Consider the following 17,716-nt stretch of genomic DNA (forward strand, 5'->3'; position numbering starts at 1 on the left):
GATCTCCAATTTTGTAGAATTAACAATCTTGCAGCTAAAACCAGGATAAATATCTGTTTTTTCTGGTTCTAATATTAAATCTTACCCTATTTGGATATTTGAGAGGGTTTCTCCATTTATAGTGGGGATCAAATAATGTGTATATAACAGTTTTTTTCCGTTTATTGCTCCATTGAAGAGTTTTATACCTTACTTTTTTAGGGGGTTTTATTAAACGCATAAAAAATCTTTGATAAGATATTCCTTATAAATTAAGTCTAGGAAAAAATTATCGTACCTATTGATATTTAGGACCTTTGCAGTTCTATATGTGGTGTGTGCAAAGTTAGCATAATAGTACTCTTTCAAATCAGGAAGCGCTAGTCCCCCTTCTAATGATGGTCTAAAAAGCATATCCATTGAAAGCCAAGGGACTTTATTTGCCCATATAAATGTAGAAATAAGACCTGGAACTTCCTTAAAAAACGTCATTTGGACTGTGTTAGAAATAGCTAGAAAAAGAAAATTACATAGAGGCAGTATCATCTTTCGAATCATGGCTACTCGTCCTATTATTGAACCTGGGAGGTCTTTCCATTTTGACAGTTTTTTCTTTATTTTATGTATGAGGGGGATATAGTTTAAATCATAAGGTCCTGTTGATGTTTGTCAAGTGATCATAAACAACAAAGAAAGAGTGTCCATAGTTTGTCAAGAGAAACAAAGACTATAGCACAAAGGAAAACAACACCTGTTTGGTGTGTTTAGAAAGCCCTCACTCACCGACCTGGTCGGTGACATGCTCAATCATTGGGCCTCACTGGGAGTGGCCGAGTGCCACCCCAGTGTGCTTCAACGCCAGATTTACTGCGGAGCGGGTAACGTGAAGTCGTGAGTGCTAAGTGATTGTGTTGGTGATTAGAGAAAGTCTTAGTGGTGGTTTTAAAAATGACTTAATTGTATGAAAAAAATGTTTTATTATCTGATCAATAAGACATATTAAAATAAGTGTTGGAAACCTGAACCAAATAAATTGGATGGCTCGTTTCCAGTAGGTTTAAGTGATGGTCAACATGTTTCTGCCAATGTCGGTGTTAATTTACCTAGCATTCGTCAGGAGCTATAGTGGACTAAACCCCGGTGGTATGGGCACGCTAAGGCCCACCCTACCAAGGGACGTGAAAGTAAAAAAACATTCAAAAAAGAGGAGGGAACACAAAGATTCCCTTTTGGTTCTCGCAATTCTGGAGACCACAAAAAATTTAAAATGCACTTGATTGGTGAAACAATATCTCGTCGACGTAAAATGTTTTTTTACATTTTGGCCCTAGAAGAGGGTCTCTCTGGGACCATTCCACACGGGTTAGTGGGTCAGGTTATCCCTATCCTGCCCCCATATATCCTTTTTGTAAAACAGTTTTCAAGACAGGGGACCAAGTTGTTACAACATTCCTGTTCATGTTGCAGCCAACCAATCAGAGCACCGCTCAGCCAAGCAGAGGGCTTACAATTTTCAAACCAATTGTCAACATATCTATAAATGCTGAACTTTAATTCCTCCAAAACTAATGAACGGACTTGCATCAAATCGCAAAAATCATACTTTCTGGGTAACTGCTAAAATTGCTTTTATTCTGTTCAGCCATTTTGGCTGTAGCGCTGACCAAAATTCTCTATGGAAATTGCATGTGGAAAATTGGATTTTGGGACCCACCCCTGCCCCATGTTTTCTCAGCCCCACTTAACAGACCACCCCAAAACTTTCCAGGAACATGGATAAACTTTTTGTCTGATAGAGACTTCATACCGCAGCTTCCTCACCTTAGATTATTCCCCAGGCGACCCATTGGAATTGCGCACGGATACATTAAGCCCCGCCCTCGTGCACCAAGATCAGTTCCTTTCTTTCTATGCCAACAGCGTGTATCCAGGGAGCTACTTTGGCCACTTTCCGACTAACTTCTCTTTCATTTTTTTTCAAAAGTAAATCTTTTGAGCATGCTCCCAGTGTGCTAGGGACATGTCCCTTGCAAAACCCTCTGGTTTCAAGCCTTGTGTGGATTGTCACCGCCAGATGTCAGTCTGCTCCCCACCTGGTCTGGTTCTGGTGCCTGAGTTGCAGAAGTGGAAAATATACTATTTGGACTGATCATTTTCTCTTAAAAGTTTTGGGAACAAACTCCAGAATTAATAAAAATACTGCTACTATAGGAAATAACAGACTAGGAAGGGAATGGAATAAATTGGTGAGAATAAAAAAAAATTCCCCTGTATTTACTGAGAAAGACTCCTTCGATGCTACTAAGTCGGTGGACGCAAACTATCTGAAATTCTGTGACCAGATAAGCAGTACTCTCGATCAGATGATCCCAGTGACGGAATTAAAAAATATGTATAATTCATCGGCCTCCTGGTATAATGAGCTAAAAAAGCTAAATAAAGGCTGTAAACGAGCAGAAAGAAAGTGGAGGAAATGTTATGAGGAAGAGGATAAAATAGCCTTGAGGATAGCACAGGGCAACTATAAAGGGACACTCGCCAAGGCAAAAACCCATGATTACACTAATACTATTCTAAAGGCAACGAATAGTGCTAGAAGCATATTTAAAATAGTGAGTGACCTCTCTAAACCTGACTGCATAAGATCACTGCGACCCAAGACCTATGTGCTGGCTTGGCGGTCTTCTTTGCTAGCTTTGATTGCTAACATTATCAGTGGTCTGGAAATGAACAAGGAGGATAAGACAGATGGTGGAATTAGAGCGCCAAGAGGATGCTACTGATTAAGAAGGAGGAGGGAGTAGATGAGGGCAAGTCAGCAACTCTGGTACATTTTGAGATTCCTACAGAGGAAGATTTTAATAGACTTGCGTTGAGTATTTCATCTGGGTCCCCAGTGGATCCTCTCCCACACAGGGTGTGGAGAGAATTTAAGGGGGATCTATTTCCACAGCTCCGTCAGATCTGCCAATCACTGAGTAGTGGGGTAGTACCGGTATGCTGGAAACAGGCAGCAGACACCCTTGTTGAAGAAAACTACGCTTGATCCCCTCAATCCAACTCGTTACAGACCCATCTCTCTTATACCCTACCCGGTGAAAATGTTAGAAGTTTTGGTCAGTAGAACTCTCTCGCAATTTCTAGAAGTGAATCACAGGCTAGAAGATGCACAATTTGGCTTTTGTCCAGTTCATGGAACAGAGAGTGCCTTAGTAGCAGTCCTGGATGAACTCCGAATGCGAGCAGACAAAGGACAATCAGTTATACTGGTCCTATTGGATATGTCTGTCGCATTCGATACGGTCAATCAAAAAATCCTTCTGAATAGGCTTATGGATATTGGGATAGAGGGCATGTCATACCTGTCGTATAGACAACAGGCAATGGCTCTACCTCCTTTTTAATCTAAATATGGCTCTATCCAGCACGGTGTCCCTCCCCCGCTTTCAGCCTATTTTGGCCTATCACCACAGATAAGCCACTAATACCCTCTAAGGTAGTGTGCAATCTAGGGGTGATATTTGATGACAAACTGAGTCTAGATACCCAAGTGAATAAAACAGTCAGAACCTGTTTTTCTCTCACCCCAGCACTACGGAAAATACTTCCAATGCTACTGACTTCAGCCAGAGCACTGGTGGTGAAAAGTGTTATCTTGAGCTGGTTAGATTATTGCAACACTCTGTTACTGGGTGCTCCAAACTCTTTGATAAAGAAGCTTCAAAGAATTCAGATAATAGCTGCTAAGCTAGCTCTAAAGAGTCAGCGTAGGTCATCTGCCTCTCTGTTCCTTTAAGACCTTCATTGGCTGCCAATTATGCAGAGAATACAGTTTAAATCTCTCTGCATTGTTTTTAAGGCCTTGCATGGAGCTGGGCCCAGGCCATTACAGAGTAAATGCACCGGTATGTCCCGACCAGAAGCCTTTGATCTTCAGCAGCCAAGTTGGTGAGCATGCCCAGAATCAGAAAGACCAGGCTCGAAGGAAGAGCATTCAGTTCTGTAGCTGCTCGGCTATGGAATGAACTTCTGTCCAATCTCAGACAAACCAAAGATCTACTACATTTCAGGAAGAAGCTTCAAACTTGGCTCTTTCCAAGGGTGTAACAGAGCCTAGCCACCTTTCATGAAACATCTGACCTGGTACGGTAAAATGTGTCAACAATGGAATTAATGTAACCTTGCGCCAAGATACCCGTTGGGTGATATTGTGCTCTATAAGACTGTATAACATAACAAAAGGTATATAGCATAACAGTTCAGGACACGATCCCAAGGCCTGCGCTGAGTGCAAATTTATGCACCCAAAGGTGATTTGTGTGCGGCCGATGCTACTCCTGGTCGCGCTGAAGAAGAAGGCTGCAGAGTGGATGTAGCTTTACGGCTAGAGTGGGCGACTTCGAAGCTTAGTAACCCAGTTCGAGTCTCGGCAACGACACTCAACATCCTGTTATTCTGGGCAAATCACTTAATCTCCCCGTGCCCAACAAAAATGAATGTGTCTGTCTGTAATGCAACTGGTGCTCATGTAGAGCGCTCTGATACTTGATATCTTTGGGTCTAGTTTGCACTATTTGGGTGATCTCAAGGACGCTTCAGGAGTCGTTCCTGCAGACGGTCGTCTTTGAGATCAAAGACCTCCTCATTAGAATCGGGTAAGAGAAGCACAATAAGAAGTTGAAGCAGTCTTCAGCTTCCGCTCTCTGACCTCTTACTTCTAGGCCCGACAGAGGTGGTGTCAGGCCCCGCCCCACACTACCCAGAGATTCCCGGCACGAATCGACACTTGCCCAGTAACAGGAATTTTACATGAGAAAAACTGGCCTGAGGAGCTAGGAGATACCAGTGCGCTAGACACTTACCCAGACACTGTCATGCTGTTCCTTCCAGGCCAGGTTTCAGAGGAATGTGCATCATTCGCCACAGTGATGTGAAGGGCCCTTGACCTCCAGCTTTCCGAGGGCAAGCTCAAGTCAAAATCTTGACTTGCTTCAGGCAGGAGCATGCGTCCCGAACCATTGCTGCCCTTTAGTAAAGCCCTCACAGATACTGTGCTGGGGACCTTGGCTAAACCCTGCACAGGAGCTCCTGTATTCCACAGGATTGCCTGACAGCATTGTCCTTCCTCAGGGGACTTACCCTTCCTTTCCCAGCACCCATCCCCAGAGAGCCTGGTGTTTCAGGCCTCCACAGCTAAAGTCAACCCTAGCGCATTCCTATAACAGCACAGAGTAGGGAATCCAAGAAGTGGGATACGTTTGGGAAGCGCATCTTTTCTTCCACCAGCCTTGTATTGCGGTATGGGCCGAAATTCCAATGTTTTGTGGGATTCAGTCTCACAGCTGCTTCCCATGCTGCCTGAAGAGGGCAGTGCCATTCTGAGCCAGACTTTAAACAACAGCAGGATTGCGTCTAAGTTCGACATTCGGTGTGGATTGGACACCACGGACTCCCTTGGGAGAGCCATGGCTTCAACAGTGACTCTTCGACACCATGCTTAGTTACGGTCCACTGTGTTTTTGGTGGATGTTTAGTCAATCTTGATTGACAATGCCCTTTGATGGGTGCCGCCTGTTCTGTAAGAAGAGTAACATGGCGTTCAAGAGCTTTCACCAGAGCAGGGCCACTGCCCGACGCTGGGCCTCTCCCATTTGACCCACCTGCAACAACAGTCCATTGTTAATAAACACCTGATTTATTGATTGAGTCTTCCATACCGCAGAGGGGCAATTTTGGCTTCCCCAGTACCAGCCCTACCCAGTATATCAGGTGGCCCAACCCTTTCAGGGATGGAGCTGCAGAGTCCAACAAAGACATGAGAACCAAGCACAGCAAGCTGGCCAATTCCTCATCCTCCGCAACCCTGGGGCAAAGAAAGGACAGGCTGTTCAAAGTGCACCATCTCCTGGTGGATTGTTCTTTGTATCAAAATTTCCTACGCACTAGCGAAGAAATAACCGCCTGATGTGCTGCGTGCCCATTCCACCAGGGGAAAAGCTGCCACTGCTGCTTTAGTGTGCTGGCTGGCTCCTCATCCTGGACATCTGTTAGACAGCCACACCGGTGTTCTTGCACATGTTTACTAAACACTACTGCCTTGACAGCCAGGTCCGGTGTGCATTTTTCCTGTTCAGTGCTCCATGACTTTTTGGTTTAGCTGGTTGGCAGTCCCATCTTTGGGGAGATATTGCTAGTGTGTCTATTCTAAGATGAAGAATCTGCGGTTAGAAGGACCATATCAGATGAACATGTTATTTACCTTTGGTAAGGCCTTATCTGGTAGAGAGTTAATCTGCACCTTGCGTTGCTTGGGTGAGAAGATTTCCCAGCTGGGACACCCTACCCTACTCTTCCAGCATAGGTTCATGAACAACATTTAAGGGTTTGATATTTATTCCTTTCACTTTCTTTCTGATAATTTTTTCTTGATGGAAGGAGATGGCTAATGACTGTTTGTGCCCACTTGGGCTGGATTTACTGTTAGCCAATATATTCTTACCTCATGAGAAGCCTGCTTAGAAATTATGTATCGTAAACTTTTTTCAAGATGTTGGCGAAACCTATTGTAGTTTGAAAACTGTGAAGGCTGAGTGATATTGTATATTTATTGAACAGTATATTGCAGAGAGTTACCTAGGCACGGAAGAAACCATGTCTTAAATCATCAAGTTTGCATGCAGATTCCAGGTCAGGTGGTATTCGGCTCCCTGACATGCGCCTTTACTATTTGGCTCAACACTGGCTTATCAGTTGGTTCCTGTTACTGATCAGCCAAATTGGGTGCCATGGGAATGGAAAATTGTTATGCCTCCTGTGGGCTTAGATATCTTGTACAAATCTCATTTCTTAGCAGCCCAACTTTGTCTTCCAAACAGAAGGGCTATGTGGGCCGCTTGGTGAGATTTGCACCGGCTCTTGAGAGTGGATAGTTCAGCTCATAAGGATGCACCACTTTGGAACAATGAGCGAATCACTGTAGTTCAAAAGCTGCTTAGATGGGCTCTGTAGGAAGAACAGGGTATTGAAACAATGGGAGACCTCCTTGATGGGGCTTCATTTCGTTCCTTTGAGTCATTAAAATCAGAACTTTTTCATCCACAGTCACAGCTTTGGAAGTATTGGCAAGTGGGGCATTGCTTAAGAGGGTAAACGAGGGTGAAATCCGATTCATCTCTCACCCTCACCGGTTGTGGACTACCTTGGCCTGTGTGGCTTTTCAAAGAGTGGTGCATCTAATATGTACCAAATACTTATTGGCAATTTATACTAACGTCAAACTTGTTTTGGGGCTAAATCCTATTGGCAGGAGCGGTTAGAAGTTGAATGCTCCAGAGGGCGACAGGAAGAAAATGATTGCTCGCTTAGAGAAGCACGTTTAATGTTTGCTTATTTTAAAATTCTGCATAATTGGTATTGGTCTCCTTACAAATTGTACAAAGCTTGTCTAGTTCCCAATGTGGCATGTTGGAGGTGCTCCAGCTCAACATGTGGTTTGTAGCACATACTTTGGTCACGTCCTGCATTAGATACAAATTTGCATTGTATATGGGAAACACTTAAGTTCTTTTCCTTTTGAGAAGTCAGGCAAAATGGCTCTGTTACATGATTTGGATAATACGACTTTCCATTGGCATAGATGGATGTCAACGGCTCTTATAGCGGCCAAGATCTTCATTTCTAGGCATTGGCGTACTGCACTGGTGCCCACACAGCAAGAGTGGATAGCTGAGTTTTATAGGTTGGCTACATATGAACGCCAAATCTACAGGGTCCAGAATCAAATACATGTTTTTGATGAAGTTTGGGGTCCTTTTTTGAGGCTTTGTGATCATTGACTGTTTTCTTTGAGAATGGGACTACTGCTTTTACCCATTAAACTAGGATGGTACATGTAGTGCTTTCATTTTAGGATTAGAGTCTGGGAGGATATGCTTGGGGCTTGTGGTATTCTATGTTTGTGGGGAGTATGTTTTAATGGGGGAGAGGGTTACCCTAGGTACTGCTTAAACTGTGCTGGTCCAACGTGATAGCTCGTCTTTTTCTTATTATTTTTTTGTTTGGTTTTGTTTTGTTTGTTTTCTTTCTCTCTCTCTCTCTCCTTTCTTTCTTATGATCTTATTATTCCTTATTAGGATCTTATATATTTTGGATATTGCTGATTTAATGGTGAAGACCTCTAAAAATGTTGACCATGTTATACTGAGTTCGCAGTCCCCTTTCTATTACCATGTGCTCTCTGATATAAGTCTGGTTTTCACAGCAGAGGCCTCTCGGACCACTCCACACTCTTGGTAGAGATGGGCATGAGGGAGCAGGACGTGCCCGTAGTTGGAGACTGTCCCATAGGACCTGCAGAACGCCAAAATCGCAAGGGGGATTAGGGCAGACACCGAAGTCTATTTCTTAGAAAATAAGGACCCAGCACCGCATAGCATGGAAAAAAAGAGAAGGACAAGCATCTAACAGAATTGGAACAAAAAATAAACCACTTAGAAAGAGAGGCGGCCCAGAGCAGCGACCTTGAAGGGTCACGTAAACTTTCATCCCTACGACTGGAGAACAAGGAACTGGCCTCCAATAATGCCAGGAAATTGCACCTGGCAACCCTACACTGCCTTTACGAGGTGGGTGACAAGGCAGGAAAGCTCCTAGCCTGGCTTAGCAAGCGAGAGGTTCAAAACAGATGAGTGAAAGAATTGATGGACCTCCAGCGGACCAAACAGTCTATGGACAAGGGTGTGGTCACGGCCTTCGCTGAATACTATAGAGACCTCTATCTGGCCTCTATCCGGCGCTACAACTCACATCACAGGCCGAGATGCAGGAGTATTTGAGGGCAATTCCTTCCCCAATGTTAGAAGAGGCGGAAACCCAGTCCCTGGATGACGATCTGTCACTGACATAGGTTCAGGAGGCCGTGGCAAAGCTGCGCCCCTGGAAAACCCCTGGCACCAACGGGCTGCCCGCAGAATTTTATAGGCGATACAGGGAATTTCTATGCCCCCATCTTCTCAGGCTCTTAATAAATGCCCAAAAGGAGGAGATTCTCCCCCCGGATCTGCGGATGTCTACTATTGTGGTAATATACAAGGAGGGCAAGCTACCTGATGAATGTGGGTCTTATAGACGCATTTATTTGCTGAACTCAGAAGTTAAGCTCTTGGCCACCATTCTAGCAACTCGCCTCCTGAGGGTGATCAAGGGTCGGTTCCACGAAGACCAGTCGGGATTCATGCCAGGCAGATCTACCCGCTTGAACCTTAGACGCACACTTAACAGGCTTATGGAGGTGCAGAACCGGACAAGCCCACAGGTGTTTTTATCATTGGATGCAGAAAAAGCATTCAACGCTGTCAACTGGCAGTTCCTCAGTGCTACCCTGGCGAAATTTGGAATTGGGCCGAAATTCCGAAGCTGAATGGCACTCCTATATAAAAAACCGATGGCCGTGGTGCGTGTCAATGGTCCGTGCTCGGTACCCGTCCCTATCGAGAGAGGGACGAGACAGGGCTGCCCCCTGTCACCTCTCCTGATTGCGCTGACTCTAGAGTCGCTGGCCTGTGCTTCCATATCACACCCACGGACACAGAGGAGGAGAAAATCTCTCTCTATGCTGATGACATTCTGATGTACATCACGCACCCCTAAACGACCATACCAGCCCTTTTCATCTCGATCAGGGACTACGTATGACACTCTGGGTATAAAATTTACTGGAATAAATCTACACTGTACTGTCCGACAAACACCCCACTAGACTGCCCTCTGCCTGGGGAGCTGCGAGTAGTGCCGAGGGGCTTCAAATATCTGGATATTTTTGTCACGGCCCACGCAGAGGTGTGTAGACGGGAAAACTTGGGCGTAATCCTGAGCAATATTAGGGCCGACGTAGACAGAGGGAAAGATCTCCCTCTCACCCTGCTTGGTCGAGCGGCTATCTTTAAAATTATAACTTTGCCTCAACTCTTGTATGCCCTCCAGAGCTCGTACCATCCCCTACCCAGGGCCATCTTTAAAGAAATCGATAGCATAATTAGATCACTTATATGGCAGGACGGCCACCCCAGAATTGCACTTCAGACACTGCAGCGCAACCCCTACAATGGAGGGATCACACTCCCTGATATAGAAACGTATTATTGGTCATCCCATCTGATTCCCATAAACGAATGGACACACAAACACAGAGACCACCCCACATACCATCTCAAGAGAGGCTATGCAACCCCATACACACCTACATTTCCTTTATGGGGGAAGGACAGCTCGCGTATACTTCCCACCACTCAAGTGACCTTGTTGGCATGGAAGAGGGCTAGCAAGACCTTGGGCTGGACAAAACGGATTACGCAGATCACACCGCTCTGGGAAGGGACTTGGTTTAGAAAATTACAAAAGCTCACAGGGTTTGAGACCTGGGGCCTTCTCGGGATCTCCAGGATGGGGGACATTATCGAAAAAGGGGAGCTTAAAACATGGGGGAAATTCAAGCAAGAATACAATATGAACAACTCCCAATTCCTTAAATACGCACAATTGCGACATGCGTGGCGGGCGGAAAACATCCCCAGTGAGCAACATCCGGAATATGCTCCCCTGAAAGGCAGGCTCCTGCAGGAAGAGCTGATTGGTAAAGTGGTTTCCCTCAAATATAAAACAATTAACAACAATATCCCTGATGGGTTGAAAGGCCTCCGAGCAAGGTGGGAGAAGGATGTAGGGTCCATGGAGGATATTGATTGGGAGGCTGCATTAATGCACCCAAGGGTGGTGACCATTAAGGCTAGACTTCAACTCATTCAACTCAAAATACTGCACAGAACGCACTATGATAGGGATAGACTGCATAGGATAGAAAGGGCAGAGTCGCCACTTTGCCTGATGTGCACCGCCACTAAAAGTGATTTCTGTCATACGATCTGGGCGTGTCCCACACCCACCATACTGGACGCAGGTGACTGGACTATTAGGAACGGTCCTAGGGGTAACGCTGTCGATGGAGCCCAAATTCTTGATACTGGGGATCCCTAGCGAGGTGGACATAACTAGGACACAGTTGATTTTTGTTTCTTTGGGGTTGGTGGTGGCTAAGAGGGACATTGCCAGGAGATTGGGGGTGGCCAACAACCCGACCATTCAGGAGTGGACGAGAGGAATGGACATGTCCATGACAGTCGAACAGGTCAAATATCGTAGCAGAGGGTGCCCCAAAAAATTTCACAAGATCTGGGACCCCTGGAGTAAACACTTTGGGTTGGGTGTGGGAGACGACACATGTCCATGAGACGCACTGCATAGGGGACTTAGAAGTAGGGACTTAAAAAATTACTCCATCCACTTATCAGAGACCGTTCCCTGGTTCAGGACTCAACCACATAATTGGGCATACACTGTTTTATATTGATCAAGGGAAGGGAAGGGGAGGTGGCCTTACTGATATCTATCATATCTTTTGTGAGCGTAACAAAAAAACGACACACACTCACTCACTCACTGTGCCTGGAGTGGTAAAAAGCTTTTGTCATTGTATAGCTCAACATGGACAGCACTATGCTTGTCCTATGCTCAAAGACTTTGATAGAAAAGCAGGCATTTAAGGTGAGCAGATCTAGAGTGTTGAGAGTGCTCTATACAGGAGCTGCTTTCCACTTAAACTCAAGAACTATCCAGACTTCTTTGCTTTTTTTTTGCATAATTCATGTATCACTCTGTGCCTGAAAGGGTAACGTTTTGACTTAAACTGGGTGCTTACTTGTGTCTGTACAAAGCTATATCTCGCTGTAATGAGAGCAAAACATGTGTCAGGGTTGCTTTTATTCATTTCAGGTTGGCTTGGTTGGTATTTTGCCGATTCATTGCTGTAATACTGTGCCTGGAGTGGTAAAAGTTTTTGTCATTTTACAGCTCCGCATGGACAGCGCTGTGCTAGTCCTATGCCCCAAGACTTTGCTTTAGAAATGGCAAAATACTTTGTTCCTTTCTATCTCAGTGTGGATGGCACTGTCCTAATCCTATGCTTAAAGACTTTGATAGAAAAGAAGACATTTAGGTTGAGCTGATCTAGAGTGTCGCTGGTGTTGAGAGTGCTCTACACAGGAGCCGCTTTCCACCTAAACTTGAGAACTACCCAGAGTTCTTTGCTTCTTTTTTGCGTATATATATATATATATATATATATATATATATATATATATATATATTCCAGAGGCTGCTTGCACAGATTGGGTGCAACGACGAAGTCCCAGTCAGCACCAAAGAAGCAGACACGAGCCCAAAGTGAGTGCAAAAAGCTTGTAGCGTTTATTCCTTCATGAGTCCGCCATAACGCGTTTCACCACCGAAGTGGCTTGATCACATATATATATAACAGCTCCTGGTAGCACATATCTCGAAATCACTCGTGGGTGGGTGCCTGGACGTGGCGGTGCTTGCCACGATATCTCACTGCTCACAATCTCCTTTTCCCTTTTGACAAGAAGATACCAGCACTCTCGGAGACGTTATCCAGGTTTGATTTAATCCAAATAGAACAGGCGCGTTTCGGCGATGCCTTCCTCTGTGTTCACAGACGCCGGGAGGCCGCCATCTTTTATATTTACAAAGCCAGTCATTCAGTTCATGGAAAAGGGACAAAAAGAAACAGCACACGTCCTCAAGATTTTGAGAAGTCTGCACAGGAGTGTGTAAAGCGATTTCAACAGAGAGGATATGATCAGGGTTTACTCAGTATGCGGGGGGCTCATGGCCCCCCGCAGCCCCGGGGACCCCCCCCCCCCCCCGGGCGTAGTTTTTTAATTTAAAAAAAAAAAAAAAACTGGGGGGGGGGCTCAAACCCCCCCCCCCCCACACACACGCCCCGGGGACCGCCACCTCCCAGGGGCACTTGTATGTAAAATAGGGGGGTCCCCCGGGGATTTGTTGATGTTGGGAGGGGGGCTGTGCGCCACCCCCTCCTGGAACACTCGATGGCCCTGGGGACCGCCACCCCCCACGACCGGCTCCCGCAGTGTCCCGGGGTGCCCACCCCCGGGACACTGCTGTTTGCTGTGGTAGGACGGGAGCCTCGCGTCTCCCACCCTACCACAGCAAACTGCTTTGATTTTTGAATGAGAGGGCAGGTTTCTTTCAAAAATCAAAGCCGATTGCTTTTTTGTATGGGGAGCAGCATGTTAACTGCTCCCCATACAGAAAAGCAATGCCGGTTCCTGCAGGATGCGGAGAGCCGGCAGGGACCGTGGGGGGGCTTAAGGACCCCCCCACGGCCCCCAACGAGGAAGGCCAGACCCCGGGGGATGGGGTCCGCGGTGCCAGAAGTGGCCCGGTAGGGGATCCACGTGCCACCCCCCCAGCCCCCCCCCCCCCCTTAAACTTTATTTTTTTAAAAGGCCGGCCCCGGGGTTGGGGTCCCCGGGGCCTTAAGGGGGCCATACGCTATTACGCTGAGAGGAGGTCTGTCACTCTTTCACAAGGATGATGTCATCCGTGATGTCATCAGTGTTGTCATGAGTGATGTCACTGACCATCTCATGAGTGATGTAATATGTGACGTCATCAGCAGTGCATTGCGGGCGCGCAAGTTATAGTTAACTATAACTTATATTTATCTCAAGTAACTATAACTCCAGCCCTAAGGTAACTATAAATCACGCCCCCGTCATGCACAGTTTTCTCCTCAATAATTTCACTGCAAATGTTGCAGTGATACTATCAATGATGTGATAGAAGATGTCATTAGTGATGTATTATGCGAGGTAATTGGCAGTGCATGGCAGGGGCAGGGCATGAGTTATAGTTACCTTAGGGCACAGTGTGGCTAAGCTGAATTATAGTATGCCTATGAGAATGTCTAGAATGCTGCCTCTCTCTGCTTGATTATTCTTCTCATTGATATCATGGAAATAAATTGCCTAAAGATATCCAAAGGTTTCTATATATGCACATGCAAGTTACAATGTAATCAAATATTTGTGATTTCCGTAAAATCACTTTCGTACAGTGAGATTGTAGTCCACTTGCAAAAATGTTTAGCTTGTACAATTCCAATTTTCTTTTTTTCTTAAAGGACGATATTGCCATGTCAGCAGCTGTTCTGGAATCACTGTTAAAATTGGTTCTTCTGATTGGTCTGACAATAACCGTTTTTGGCTATGCTTATTCCCAGTTGGCTCTGGATATTTATGGAGGCTCCATGCTCAGCTCTGGATCAGGTATGTAAAATGTGAATTTGAATGCGAATTGCTTAGTAAAGCAAACCCTATTCACATTATCTTTGATCAGATGAACTGTTATACACATGATGCTATTTTGCATAGGGGCTGGGGGGGGAGCAAAAAATTATCCGGCTCCAGAGTTGGATGCGGTATTATAATCATTATGTGCTTTAGCTGCATTATGTAGATTACCTTCTTGGAGGCTTCAAAGTAATACTAATGCTTATTTAAACAACACTGAGTGAAATTTGCTTCAGACCCACACAATAAACAGGGAACTTGTGAAACATTCTCCACCCCCCAGATCTTAGTTTTGATTACCTACTATACCTGTTGGACCAAAAAAGACTACTCTCACTGGTAGATTCAGGGCTAAAAGTAGGTGTTCATCATTTAGGAATGTTACTCTTGACCAACATAAGATGATTAGAAAATGCTAAAGAAGTCAGTACGATCTTTGAGGACAGAGTATGAAGATTCACAGTGATACCCAGCGGCGGGTTGATACATGATGCAGAGAATACATGTTTTGAACAAACCCAGGATGGGTATAGTCAAATAGATTTAATTATTATGCATATTGCAAAGAGGCCTTTGCCTTAAGATTCTTTCTGAATCAGCAATGAAGTCTTCTTGAACTGAATAATGATTTGCGTAACTTCATACCTATTCGAATAGAAAAGACTTAGGAACTCACTTAATTTAGCACATTCATTTACATTAGGGAATTCTAGTGGACCATGAGGTATAATTTGGCAAACATATGCAAATGACTTTCTCAAATTTGGCAAATGCTGTTAGTGTTTTTGCTAAATAAAAAAATGTCCAACCACTACAAAACCCAAATGATAGAAACAATGGAAAAATGTGTATTTGGTGTAACACCAAGGGTTTGCTTTAGAGTAGCTGGTAATGGAAAATGCTTCAATTTGTGGCACAAGTAGTAATTCCTCCTTTGAAGGATACTTCACCAGTGAAGAATTTTCATGAGGAATTACTTCTGCCATGCACATAAAATTGCAGAGTTAAACATGCTGTAGACTACTCAACTGGCAGAAAACCTTAAAGCACTATTTACTACTTCCTCCACAAATCGGAAGTTTTTCTAATACCAGCCTACTCAAAATCATTCCCTCGCTTTGCCGTTTATATGATAAGTAGTAGTTTTCCTAAACTGTTTATAGGATACAAAATTTGGCCTTTTAATAAGAAAATACAGAAACGTGTAGAGGCTACCAGAACTCCGAATCACACAAATGCCACTGCAGATCATTTGTATTGGTGCAAAGCGTGTGATGTATTGAGCGTCAAATTCATAGGTGCCCTCTATATAAATGTGTCCTCTTTATTATCTTTCTACCCCCTTTGTGCATGATGGCATCTGAAGAAAAAACCTTAGATGACTTTTTTCCCCATCTTTATTTATCATTTGTGTGCTATTAGAACAGAATATAGTTTAGACAAAAAACCAACAACAATCATGGGTGTAGATGCACTATACCAGAAGTACAGTACATTCTTGAAGACCACTTTGGTGGGCGTTTGAGCTTATACAATCGGTTGAAGTAGACTATTGACAACATAACATAACTTCTAGGTCTGTAGAACCATTTTCATTTGTATTTCCTCAGCTATTCCCCATTCCCTTACATCCTTAATCCAACTCATCAGCTCTGGGGCTCAGTCATGTTATAGCCAACCTCTGTTTCGCCTGTATTAAAGCAAATGTAATAAATTTCTTTTTCATCTTATTTTACTTTCAGGATGACCCTATTTCCAATAGGCAGGCCTGAGGCTTTAGACTGAGTGTTCACCGCCAATCAATCAATCAGGTGTTTAAGTGCAACTACTCATCCGTAAAGGTCTCAAGGCGCTGGGGGGTGGTAGGGGTTGCAGGTTCCAGTCCATCAAGGAGGGGGTCTGTCGAAGAGCCAGGTTTTGAGGTTTCTTGCGAAGATGAGGAGCGATGTTATCTGTAGCATTGTTTGGAATTGGTGTGATACCAGTCTCCAGTATTTTGTTAGTCGGGGACAGTCCTGTGTCCGGTGTAAATAAGTGGCGTCCGTACCCCACACTTGGGGTAGTCTACAGGCCGCAGAAGGTCTATTTTGTGGAGCATAGCGGGGCACATGCTTTCTGTGTATGAAGTTGAACTGGATGAATGTGCATCGGGCATTGCTCTTGGCTATGCACATTAGACTAAGTGCTTGGATTCATTTTCTATCTGTTAGGTCGGCGCCACAGTCCACTCCCCACTTTTGTTGCGCTTTAATCATGAGTTTCAGTTAGACTTCCCTGATTGCTAAGTAAATCAGTGTAATGACCCATCTGCCATTATCCGTGTTAAACTGGTGGGCCTGCTAGTGTCCCCCTCCCCAAATTAACCCCACGAGGTTCCTCATAGTTATATAATGTTGGAACTATCCTACATCCAGCTGAAATGTTGCCTTAGCTTCATTCCATAGTAAAAGTGTTTCAGATCCATATAGGGCTCCAGCTTGCAAGCACCTCCTCCTTCCAGTGAGTCACAGAGAGCTCCCGATCTGTGGTTTGAAAAGCAGAGATGGTGCATAATGGCAATTTTTGCTTGAAGGGAGGGTTTTTGCCCTAACGGGTTTTATATATCTTCCAGACTTGTAGCCCATTTGAACAGTATGTGGCAGCCCAGTCAGTCTTTCTCTGATGCCGTAAAAGCAGCTGATAAGCTCCTCTGGTGTAGTGCGGCCCTGTAGCATCTGCCTATCTGTGCCCTCTTCGGGGCTGTATCATTACGGAACAAATTGCAGCTGGGTAGCCTGTTAGTACCCATTTAGGTCAGGCACACGTAGCCCTCCCTGGGGGTAGGAACACTGCAGTATATCCATTTGGACCCTGCTTCTCTTTTTCCCCAAATCAGCGTTATCAGTTGATCTCAATGCCTTGAGCATGTGACATGGCATCTGGTGCCTGCTGCATTGGAAAATATATTAGCATCTTGGCCGGACCACCATTTTAGTTAAGAGCTACTCTGCCTGTCATTTACAAGAGTACCATGACCCAGGAGTTCACGTTTCTCTGCAGATCGGACAACAACGTGGCTGGATTTATTTACAGCAGTCTCTTCTTCATGTCTGTGACCATTATGCCCAAATAGCAGAAGGACTGTTTGGCAAACCTAGCCATTTCAGACATAAGCGTTGGTAGAGAACGAACAGGATTGGATAAATACACAGGCATGTCATCCTCAGAAAGCAAAGCAAAAACCAGGAGATGATGGACGGAGCGCTGAAACTTTTCAGACACTCACCCCCAGTCTCAGATCTGGGTTGAATCCATTATCGTTCTTTAGCTCACTTCACCACCCCAGTTCAGACACAGCTACATGCAAATCAGTCTTGACCCTGTGCCTAATGGGAACAGTCCAGCCCGAACTGCCAAGCCAAGTCTTCTCTGGACCGGAAACAAGCATCCTGGGACCGGTTTCGGGCTATCAGCCCTCATCAGCCAGGCTGAACCACTGCCTGTGCAAGACAACCACTCCGTGGTTC

At 45.0% G+C, this 17,716-nt stretch overlaps 1 protein-coding gene across 1 annotated transcript in view; it reads left to right on the forward strand.

Moving 5' to 3' along the window:
• RFT1 (RFT1 glycolipid translocator homolog) overlaps positions 1-17,716 on the forward strand; it is a 115,587-nt gene that overhangs the window by 76,695 nt on the left and 21,176 nt on the right. Inside the window, exon 10 of the mRNA XM_086939185.1 lies at positions 14,042-14,186. Coding sequence (XP_086795311.1) covers positions 14,042-14,186 — 145 coding nt within the window. The remainder of the gene's footprint in view (positions 1-14,041; positions 14,187-17,716) is intronic.

This window comes from Lissotriton vulgaris, chromosome 9 (assembly GCF_964263255.1).
Source record: "Lissotriton vulgaris chromosome 9, aLisVul1.2, whole genome shotgun sequence".
Taxonomy (NCBI): Eukaryota; Metazoa; Chordata; class Amphibia; order Caudata; family Salamandridae; genus Lissotriton; species Lissotriton vulgaris.